General features: G+C 47.3%; 1 protein-coding gene across 1 annotated transcript in view; it reads left to right on the forward strand.

The window, feature by feature from the left end:
- tmem266 (transmembrane protein 266) overlaps positions 1-10,641 on the forward strand; it is a 148,228-nt gene extending 137,587 nt beyond the window's left edge. Inside the window, exons 10-11 of the mRNA XM_085972319.1 lie at positions 4,544-4,606; positions 8,624-10,641. Of these exons, the coding sequence (XP_085828445.1) occupies positions 4,544-4,606; positions 8,624-9,246 (686 nt within the window). The 3' untranslated portion in view covers positions 9,247-10,641. The remainder of the gene's footprint in view (positions 1-4,543; positions 4,607-8,623) is intronic.
- Positions 10,642-11,151: the final 510 nt, after the last annotated feature.

Below are 11,151 nucleotides of genomic sequence, written 5' to 3' on the forward strand. Positions count from 1 at the left end.
TCTTTCTTTTTGAATTGGCCTCGGGGGGGGGGGGGGGGGGGGGTTTAATCCTCCCTCAAAAGATGACATGGCTGGTGGGCGGGTGTGGGGAGCACAGAGGATCATGTTGCTTATTTGCAACATGACCGAGTGGGACAGACTCGATGGGCCAACTGGCCTATTTCTGTCCATCTATTTCGTAGGCGGGGTGGCGGATGAAGGTCAGAGAATGGTGCAGCATCAACAATACTGATGTGAACCCAATGATGGGTCAAATATAGGAGCAAAAAAAAAAAAAGAGGGCCTGACAGAGATGATGGGAAGATTCATAATATATGAAAGGGGGACGATCCAGGGCATTGGACAGGTGATTATAAAGTTCCCTGAAATCTTTGCTTCTCTCATGGGATATTGACAAAGCCAAGGGGGGTTGGAGTGGAGGGGGTTGTTTGGGTAAACACACCATGAGTTTTGCTTTGAATCTGAGAATGCTGAGAAGTTAAAGTAATAAAGAAGCTTGTGTCTGGGGAGCGGGGTTCTGTCAAAGCCTGTCAGGACAGAGAAAGGTTTGTCAGTGCAGTATTGGCATTCTCTTACCAGCTCATCCCCACCCCGTCCCAGGAGGTTCATTAATGGGCTGTCTTACCCAGCTTGCTTTTGAAATGGACAGAAGCTCACAGCCGTCCGTTACATTACAGTGCTTATATCTGAGCAGAAAATAACCCTGTCTGTTTGGCTACAGGGAAAGACGGTGAACTGGTTTCCAATTTGCAAACGGCTCAATGATTCATTGGTGCCTTAAAGAGGAAGCCTTGCCAGAACCCATTTAAAGAGAATTCGCCTTGAGGACCCCTTTTCACCCAGTGCAGTCGCCAGGCGTGATTGGTGGGAGAATTACCCAATCACCTCCATTCTTGCCAGGAATAGTGGGATCATTATATGCAGCGGGAGAGCAGAGGGGCCAAATTCTGAGTCCGATTTCAGGACAATCTCTAGGAAATTCCTCCCCGACTCTCTAACGCAATCGATCAGCCTCCAGGATTCCAGAGATACCGTCGGGTTTTTCATTCCCAGGTGAATAAGCCGAACGGCTCCTCCTCACCGGTCAATAACCTTTGAACCTGTGAGTGGACTCGAGGCCCAGAATTCTGCCCCAGTGTCGGGCACATCTTGGGCGGTGATGTTGGGTTTGAGCACGAGAACCCTGTTCTGCCATAATTCAACCTCGTGGAGAAGGGGCCGGGATATTCTGACGAGGTGGAGGGGGAGGGGGTGGTGTGGGCAAATCTACGTCAAGGAGGCAGGGCTGGGTTCCATTGTGGGCCTAATAAAGGCCTCAGAACGCGATGGGGATTGATTACCGTGCAGGTGTGGCTTGAGTGCTCCTTTTGGGGCTGTAGAGTTGCCAATTGGTCCCTTTGAGAAATTTCCAGTGGTTCAGTTAGTAGCGCCCCTCGCCTCTGAGTCAGAAGGTCGTGGGTTCAAGTCCCACTCCAGAGACTTGAGCGCAAAAATCTAGGCTGACACTCCCAATGCAGTGCTGAGGGAGTGCCGCACTGTCGGAGGTGCCGTCTTTCGGATGAGATGTTAAACCGAGGCCCCGTCTGCTCTCTCAGGTGGGCGTAAAAAATCCTGTGGCACTATTTCGAAGAAGAGCAGGGGAGGAGTTCTCCCCGGTGTCCTGGGGCCAACATTTATCCCTGTCAACATCACTAAAAACAGATTAGCTGGTCATTATCACATTGTTGTTTGTGGGAGCTTGCTGTGCGCAAGTTGACCGCTGCGTTTCCCACATTACAACAGTGACTGCACTTCAAAAAAAAGTACTTCATTGGCTGTAAAGCGCTTTGGGACGTCCGGTGGTTGTGAAAGGCGCTATAGAAATGCAAGTCCTTTTTTCCCCCCCACCTGCATTTGCTGCATCAGAGTGGCATGGAGGTGATGCAACATTCCAGGCCTCACTTGGCCCATACAGGAGTGATGTACCTGCCCCAACTATGTTGATCACCCCCATCCTTTGCTCTGGGCAACCGTGGGTTCCGCTCCTCCGCACTATCGCCAGCGGAACTGGAACTTAGGCCGCTGGAAGTTCGGCCCCGCTTTCTTTCGATGAGGGACCCGATGATGCTACTCCCCGCTGGGTGAAGTCCCGTTGAAGTCATTTGTTTGGAGCCCTGAGTAAACTCTTTCTTATCCGGCACCTATAGGCCCAGGATGGTGCCGGTTGATGAAAAATTCTGGATAACAGAGAACTACCAAGGCAATTTTTAACACAAATAAAAATTTTAAAAATCGAGAAATGTACTGTATAATTGGGTACTCACCAACAGAATGTTCCGTTAAATGTATGGTAGAATCGGCAAGATTACCGGTTATTGAGGGGTTGTTTTGTATTGAGATACAGGAAACTCTTTTTTTATCCGGCACCGACGGGACCGGCGTGGTGCCGGTTGATCAAAAAGTCCGGATTACAGAGAGGTATAGTTAAAAGGTACGAGAGCCCCGTACACAGCCACAGATCCAGGAGTCCCTGTTGCACGGCCACAGGTGCAGGAACCCCGGTTACACGGCCACTAATATATAGTAAAACTTACCTGAACCTACTCCTGAATTTTGCCGGTTAAGAGAGAGTTTCCTGTACTCGAGTCTCACAGACCCTCTGGCTGGGTACTGTTCAGATTTGAGATGAAACTTCTGAACAGCGGTCAAATTGCATTTACACGATAACAGGCCTGAAACGGCTCAAGATCTGATTCCTTATTCATTTTTCAGCAATAAACAGGAACCGGGCAAGTTTAAAAATGCAGTATCTCTACAAAGGTACAAGAATAAGCTTTTCAGTCTAAATTATACATGAGGCGAAATGGGGGAAACTCACGATTACTTCCATAAATGTTACATTCACTTCCAATTGGTTTCACCGAATGTTGGGTTCAATTCTTGCACTTAAATATTGCAGGTCTGTTTACATATTTATAGAGATACATAGAAGCGTAAATAGTTTTTTGCTGTCTTTTGCTAATACCGATGAAGTGTAGAGTGTAGTCTCAATCTAAGACTGGAGCCGGACCCATATCTGGAGATGCTTATCCATCCAGTCCACCACAGGCTACAAGAAAAATTGCATCATTCGAAACTGGCAATCCTTTTACCTCTAGCCTACGAATGATCTGTCTCCATCTTCCTTATTTATAGAATCATAGAAATTTACAGCACAGAAGGAGGCCATTCGGCCCATCGTGTCTGTGCCGGCCGAAAAAGAGCTCTCCAGCCTAATCCCACTTCGCAGCTCCTGGTCCGTAGCCTTGCAGGTTACGTCACTTCCAAATGCATATCCGTGTACTTTTTAAATGCGACGAGGGTCTCTGCCTCTACCACCCTTTCAGGCAGTGAGTTCCAGACCCCCACCACCCTCTGGGTGAAAACATTTCTCCTTAACTCCCCTCTAATCCTTCTACCAATTACTTTCAATCTATGCCGCTGTCTAAGAACATAAGATTGATTCCTGGGATGAGAGGGTTGTGTCCCATGAGGAGAGATTGAGTAGATTGGGCCTGTACTCTGCGGAGTTTAGAAGGAGAGGTGATCTCATAAAACATATAATATTATGAGGGGGATTGACAGAGTAGATGCTGAACGGTTGTTTCTCCTGGCTGGAGAGTCTAGAACTAGGGGGCATAGTCTCAGGAAAAGGGGTTGGCTAATTCTCCTAATTCTTATGTTCTAAATAGGAGCTGTTATAACTTGGGACCATGAAATGTAAAGGTAAAAACAACAACAACTTGTCTTTATATAGCACCTTTAACATAGTAAAACATCCCAAGGCGCTTCACAGGAGTGTTATAAAACAAAATTTGACTCCGAGCCTCATAAGGAGAAATTAGGGCAGATGGCCAAAAGCTTGGTCAAAGAGGTCGGTTTTAAGGAGCGTCTTAAAGGAGGAAAGAGAGGTGGAGAGGTTTAGGGAGGGAATTCCAGAGCTTAGGGCCCCGACAGCTGAAGGCACGGCCGCCAATAGTTGAGCGATTAAAATCAGGGATACTCAAGAAACCAGAATTAGAGGAACGCAGATATCTCAGGGCGTTGTGGGGCTGGAGGAGGATACAGAGATAGGGAAGGGGGCGAGGCCAAGGAGGGATTTGAAAACAAGGATGAGAACTTTAAAATCGAGGTGTTGCTTAACCGGGAGCCAATGTAGGTCAGTGAGCACAGGGGGTGATGGGCGAACGGGACTTGGTGCGAGTTAGGACACGGGCAGCAGAGGTTTGGATGACCTCAACTTTACGTAGGGTAACAAGTACGAGGCCAGTCAGGAGTGCATTGGAATAGTCAAGTCTAGCGGTAACAAAGGCCCTTAAATAGTGAGGAAATGTGTGTATTGGTGAGTTCTAGATCAGATGATCAGTTCAATGTTGTGCAGCAGTATTGCAGAGAAAATGATCCTGACAATGACGGACTGGAGCCGAAAGCGGTGTTTACCAGAATTGACTCAATGATATGAGTCCTAGTTCTGTTAAAGGGAGAGTTCCACAATGTGCTTCACGTGTCGCATTTTATTTTCCAGAAGCAGCCATGAGGGACGATATGAACAATTACATCAGCCAGTACTACAGTGAACCAAGCAGCGGTGGGTACAATACAATCCCCTCCCTCTCCCCCCCCACACGGTCTCCTCAATGCACCAGAAACCCTGCTCAGATTTCAACCCTCCCCCAACTAACAACACCTTGGCTCTGTTGACAGAACCAACAGATGGGCCGCAAAAGGCAAATTTAGGAAGGGCTTTGCCACAAAGAGTGATCAGCGGGTGGAATGGGCTTCTGGGTAGGGCAGTCATATCAGGAGTAGGCCATCCAGCCCCTCAAAGCCTGCTCTGCAAACTCTAACTCTCCCTAACTATCTGAACGCACGTCACAATCAAGGCCACTGGTTGAAGATTCAGTGGCCGTCAACCAGTGGCCTCCGTTATAAAGGGACTGAATCCCCAAAACACTGGTAAAAATCCTAGGATCCCATCAAAACTGACTCTGACTTATTCAATCACCATTAACCAGCAGGCTTTGTAATAATGATTGTCCCATTGGCTAGAACAGGCCCCAAATGGACCCCGTGCCTTTATCAGATATATGTGTCCAGTTTAGTGACTGCACTAACCCATGGTTGAGTACCATTTAATGATTTCATTTGCTGGGTAGCTGACTAATGGTACAGGATTTTGGATTGTATTAATCACAAATTATCAATACAACCCAAATGGTTAACTTCCTAAACAGGATGCTCACCCTGATTAATTGGTTGTCACCCTCGACTGGTCCCTAACCTACAACACCTGAAAACTGTTGAGAACGTACAAACCCAAAATAATCTAATTGCCAAACGTGCCAGCTCCGACTGGGTAACAAACGCCTCCACTTTACGTTCATTTGCTCTTGAACTCTGCTATGCTGTATATATTTCTACCAACATGGAGAGGAATTTCATGATTTTTTTCCCCCCCCCTTCTTGGCTACGGGTGTTTTCCTCTGGAATTTGTTGGCCCTTCCCAGGAGATTACATGGAGGAGGGTAGGAAGGGTCTAGTCACAATGCTCTGGCCATCATGGTGTGAGGGGCCGGCTTGATGGACCAGCTGGCCTTTTCCTGCCCGTCATTTTCAGATGTCCCTATTGTGTTTTTGCTTACTTTACCGATGCGCTTTTGGAGGTGCAACACCGTTGTTTTATCTGATTGATGGAGTTACATTATCCCCCAGGGAGGGGGTAAGTGGGCTTTCTTTGGGGGCGTTAGTGGATTTAAGACGATGTGCCTCAGAACCAAGTCTGCCCTCTGTGGCAGACTCAGTGATCCGATACCCGAACCAGGCAGGTCCTCTTCGCAGTATGTCAGGGCTCTGTTGATGATTGATCAGCAAGTCTGGTTCACCGACGGAAAGCAAAGGGCTTGGGCCAGTCACTGGGAGGCTGGGACTCTTCACACTCGGCCCTAGATAACCTTGCGGCTCAATGGCCCACTGACTGGGGTGGTCCTAGCTGGATGAGCAGAGAGAAGCTTACCTACGTCCCGCCTTGATAATCTGCACAGCTTTAACTGGTTCAGCTTCAGCAGTGACCCCTGTGCAAAGTTGGAAGTCCCTAAGCCTTGGATCTACCAACCTGTGCCTAAATGCTCTGGACTTAGATAAGTGACGCGTGTCCCTATACCATGAAAGTCTACGCTCTGTATTGGGCAAACAGAAATTCTACAAGTGTAGGTTTCTCAATGGTAAGGAAACTCCTAAACATCATGAGGGGTTTCTCCACATGTTGACGGAAAAACTAAAAGGCTTGCATTTCTACAGCGCCTTTCACAACCTCAGGACATCCCAACCAAAGCGCTTTACAGCCAATGAAGTACTTTTGAATTGCAGTCAAATACTGTTACAATGTAGAAAAGGCAGCACCCAATTTGCACACAGCAAGATCCAACAAACAGCAATGTGATAATGACCAGATGATCTGTTTTTTTCAGTGATGTTGGTTGAGGGATAATTATTGGCCCCAGGACACCGAGGAGAACTCCCCTGCTCTTATCGAAATAGTGCCGCGGGATCTTTTACATGGGATCTTGGTTTACTGTCTCATCCGAAAGACAGCACCTCCGACGATGCAGCACTGCCTAGATTTGGTGCTCAAGTCTCTGGAGTGGAGCTTCAATCCACAACCTTCTGACTCAGAGGCGAGGGTGCTGCCCACTGAGCCACGGCTGACACCATGATGACAAAAAAAAAGCACAGGATGCAAAACTTTCGCAACTGAAGATTATTTCTCCACTAATCTATAGTAATTTCACAATTATTGCTCCTTTATGCCTGAATGGCGTCAGCACCAATGGTGCCCAGTTCATAAGTGTCTGATGGCTTAAAAAGTGACCAGAAATTGAACGAAAGCTCCATATAAAATGAGCACAGCATATTCTGTAGATCATAGCAGACGGGAACATAAGAAAGACTGAAGTCCGAAGTGAAGAAAAGGCTATTAGGCCCAACAAGCCCTTACCATTCAGAGTCTGTGACTGATTATTGCATCATGGACTCCCCACCACCAGCAACACATGTGGCTCCCCTAATTAAGTGAACACTCTTCCCCTCAAAAAAGTATCAAGCATTGCCGTTAATATCTCTGCAACCCTGAACAGATATTGATCCAGCTCCCTTGTATAGGTTAACCCAAAACAACTACCTTCTCTGGGAGGTGTCCATAGGCTGAGGTGACTGATTTCAAGGCTGTAATCCAATCTCTGGATTCAAATGACAATTATAGACTTTCTGCTCACAGATTCTAACAATGTCTGAATCCCTTGATTGGATTACTGTTATGTAATCACTTCTAGCTATCTATTTTTCTATATATAAATCATTTGAGTTGCTTGATTAGATTACTTTTTTTTTTCCAATCACTCCCAGCATCCGTTATTCTATTTTAAAATCATTTGAATCCTTTGGTTAGATACTGAATGTCGACGGCCCCAGTATGACGTGGCTCAGTTGGATAGCACTCTTGCCTTTGAGTCATGAAGGTTGTGGGTTCACTTCTTGAGCACAAAAATCCAGGCTAACAACCCCGTGCAGTACTAAGGGAGTGCTGCACTGTTGGAGGTCCCATCTTTTGGAAGAGACATAGGCTCTGATTGCTATATTAGATGGACAGAAAAGATCCCAGGGCACTATTTCGAAGAAGAGCAGGGGAGTTACCCCGGTGTCCTGGACAATAGTCATCCCTCAACCAACATCACTAAAACAGATTCTGTGTTTGTGGGACCTTGATATGCTCAAATTGTAAAAACATAAGAATTAGGAGCAGGAGTCGGCCATTCGGCCCCTCCAGTCTGCTCCGCCATTCAATAAGATCATGGCTGATCTTCGACCTCATCTCCACTTTCCTGCCCGATCCCCATATCCCTCGATTCCCCTAGAGTCCAACAATCTATCGATCTCAACCTTGAATATACTCAATGACTCAGCATCCACAGCCCTCTGGGGTAGAGAATTCCAAAGATTCACAACCCTCCGAGTGAAGAAATTCCTCCTCATCTCAGTCTTAAATGGCCGACCCCTTATCCTGAGACTATGCCCCCTAGTTCTAGACACTCAGGGGGAACAATCTCTCAACATCTATCCTGTCAATCCCCCTCAGAATCTTATAAGTTTCCAATCCTCCCTCAGAATCTTATATTTGTCTGCCCACATTACAATAGTGATTTCGCTTCAAAGTTACTTCTTTGGTTGTAAAGCGCTTTGGGATGTCCTGGGATCGTGAAAAGCGCTATAGAAATGCAAGTTCTTTTATGGTGCTTTCACACTCCACAAGTGTAACAACAGTGCGAAGCCGAAACTGCTTTGTATCAGTGTTAAATTTGGAGTGTAAACTGGATCTGAAGGTCTGAGCTGGCTGCAAAACGAAGCGGAGTTGGGACTCCCTCCTCCAGGTGGCCAGGCACTGCTTCATTCCAGTGTTACATTGAGCGCCGATGCTGGATTCAGAGTGCATTTACACTATAACTGCAGCGTTGATGGGAAGCAAAACCGCCCTGATGTGACACTGCAGTTGAAATGTAAACGAACCCTCGGTGGTATATCTGTGGCAATATCCTTGTTTATTTTTTCTTAGAGATGGGAATTCCAGAAGGTGCCTCCCACGTCATCACAACAGCTGCCATTGACGTCCACCTCCCCAGCATGCTTCACAATGCATCATCCGACCTGTTGACAGTGGAGGTGCCAACAAAGCTGGAGAGGGTTAGCAGTTCCGTCAGCGATAATTCGGGCAGTGCCTCCAGATCCATAGACAGCACCACCACCCAAGCCCAAAGCCTCAGCAGCCAAACCCTGGGCTCCTCCACTGACTGCAGCACCACCAGGGAGGGTTCCTCCGAAAGCTACCTGCAAGAAAGGTCTGAGAATCAGCAACATGGCAATATGGAGCCCACAGTGCACAAAGACACCAGTGTGGTGGTGCAGGAACTCCTGTCTACCTTATCGGAGGATACCTGCCTGACTCAGAAAGGACTGGACCCGGTCAATCTCAAGCTGCCGAGCCCACCTGGGTCCACTAACGCCAGCCCAGAGCTGGGACACAGAGTTAACATTTATAACAAGAAGAACCAGGACAATCTCCGCGTCTACCCAACAAAGCCGGTCATCCAGATCCAAGGCAACGATATCACGATTGAGGAGAAGTACAGGTTCCTGGAGTCTACAGAACCAACAGTAAACAGACTACCGGAGTCTTAGTTCTCATCGGCCTCAGAGCGGCACTCCCTATTCTGCAGGGCTTACTCTTCTTGAAAGCCAAGAATCAGCAATGGGAGTTCTTCTGAACCTGGTGGTCCTGGCTCCATCACTGGATAAAATTCAGGACATGCGGTTTGTGTGGATCCCACACCTGGTTGCGGCAGAGAATGTCTCGCCATCAGCGCGCTCTCAAATACTGAGATGCAAAAACATTACGACGAACTCTTGACATTTTTATTTTTATTTTGTATGTACGGTTTTTGTTTCTTTTTGTAATATTTGTCTTGAAGTGCTGAACATGACATCATTGGAAGTAGTAGCTGGGGAGGAGTTGCACTCAACGGTATAAGGGAGTTGAATTTAGCGGACACAGCGAAAGTGACATGATCACTGGCGTAGCATAAGTCAATGAATGTATCTGTAGTGGAATTAAATCAGCTCAGCTGCAGTACTGGGCTCAGTGAGTGTGTCAAGCCTGTCCCTGCTGATGCTGTTGTTACTGGCACTTAAGCCTCTTAATTGCTGTTAGCGATATTAGTCGACCAACGCTTAACAAGCTTGTGTGACAGTCCTTGTCTGCTATTTTAACAAAGGCGTTAACCCATAACGCCCCCATAAAATAGTTCGCACGGGAAATCTCACACAAAAATGTGTTTGATATTGCGAACAGTAATATTCCGGACACTACAATTTAAACTGAAGGATTTAGATCTGTTACAGAGAGTTGGAATAAATTGACGCGGGTTAGAAATTTAAAAATGGAAATGCACATCAGGGAGGGAGGGAAGGAATGAAGGAGGAAAGTTAATTAGTTGAGATTGTTGACATTCATGAGTTTTTCTTTTCTTATCTTAAAAGCAAATATTGCTAGGGGGATGGAATATAAAAATAGGGAAGTCTTGCTACAACTGTAGGGCCTTGGTGAGACCACACCTGGGGTACTGCGTACAGTTTTGGTCTCCTTATTTAAGAAGGGATGTACTTGCATTGGAGGCAGTTCAGAGAAGGTTCACTCGGTTGATTCCTGGGATGGAAGGGTTGTCTTATGAGGAAAGGTTGGGTCTATACTCATTGGAGTTTAGAAGAATGAGAGGGGATCTTATTGAAACGTATAAGATACTGAGGGGGCTCGACAGGGTAGATGCTGAGAGGATGTTTCCCCTCGTGGGGGAATCTAGAACGAGGGGGCATAGTTTCAGGATAAGGGGGCACCCATTTAAACATAGAAGATAGGAGCAGGAGTCGGCCATTCGGCCCTTCGAGCCTGCTCCGCCATTCAACAAGATCATGGCTGATCATCCAAACCCTAGCACCCGGTCCCTACACCGACAGCCATCCCACCCAAGCCCCTATCCCCGTAACCCCACGTATTTAATCCTCCCTAACACTAAGGGTCAATTTTTTTTTTATCATGGCCAATCAACCTAACCCGCACATCTTTGGACTGTGGGAGGAAACCGGAGCACCCGGAGGAAACCCACGCAAACACGGGGAGAATGTGCAAACTCCACACAGACAGACAGTCACCCAAGGCCGGATTTGAACCCGGGTCCCTGGCGCTGTGAGGCAACAGTGCTAACCACTATGCCACCGGAGATGAGGAGGAATTTCTTCTCTCAGAGGGTCATGAATCTTTGGAATTCTCTGCCCCAGAAAGCTGTGGAGGCCGAGCTAGTGAATAGCCAATGAGCTCCAGGGGAGTCGAGGGTTATGGGGAAAAGGCAGGAAAGTGGAGTTGAGGCCAAGATCAGATCAGTCCTGATCTTATTGAACGGTGAAGCAGGCTCGAGGGGCCGAATGGCCGACTCCTGCTCCTATTTCTTATTGGGAGAGGGGGTTGGGGGGGGGGGGGGGGGGAAGGGATGATCTGCAGGGGAAAAACCAGCAGTGAACAATCTTCAGCGT

Source organism: Somniosus microcephalus, chromosome 32, assembly GCF_052327205.1.
Source record: "Somniosus microcephalus isolate GS21.2 chromosome 32, FLI_Smic_1.0, whole genome shotgun sequence".
Taxonomy (NCBI): Eukaryota; Metazoa; Chordata; class Chondrichthyes; order Squaliformes; family Somniosidae; genus Somniosus; species Somniosus microcephalus.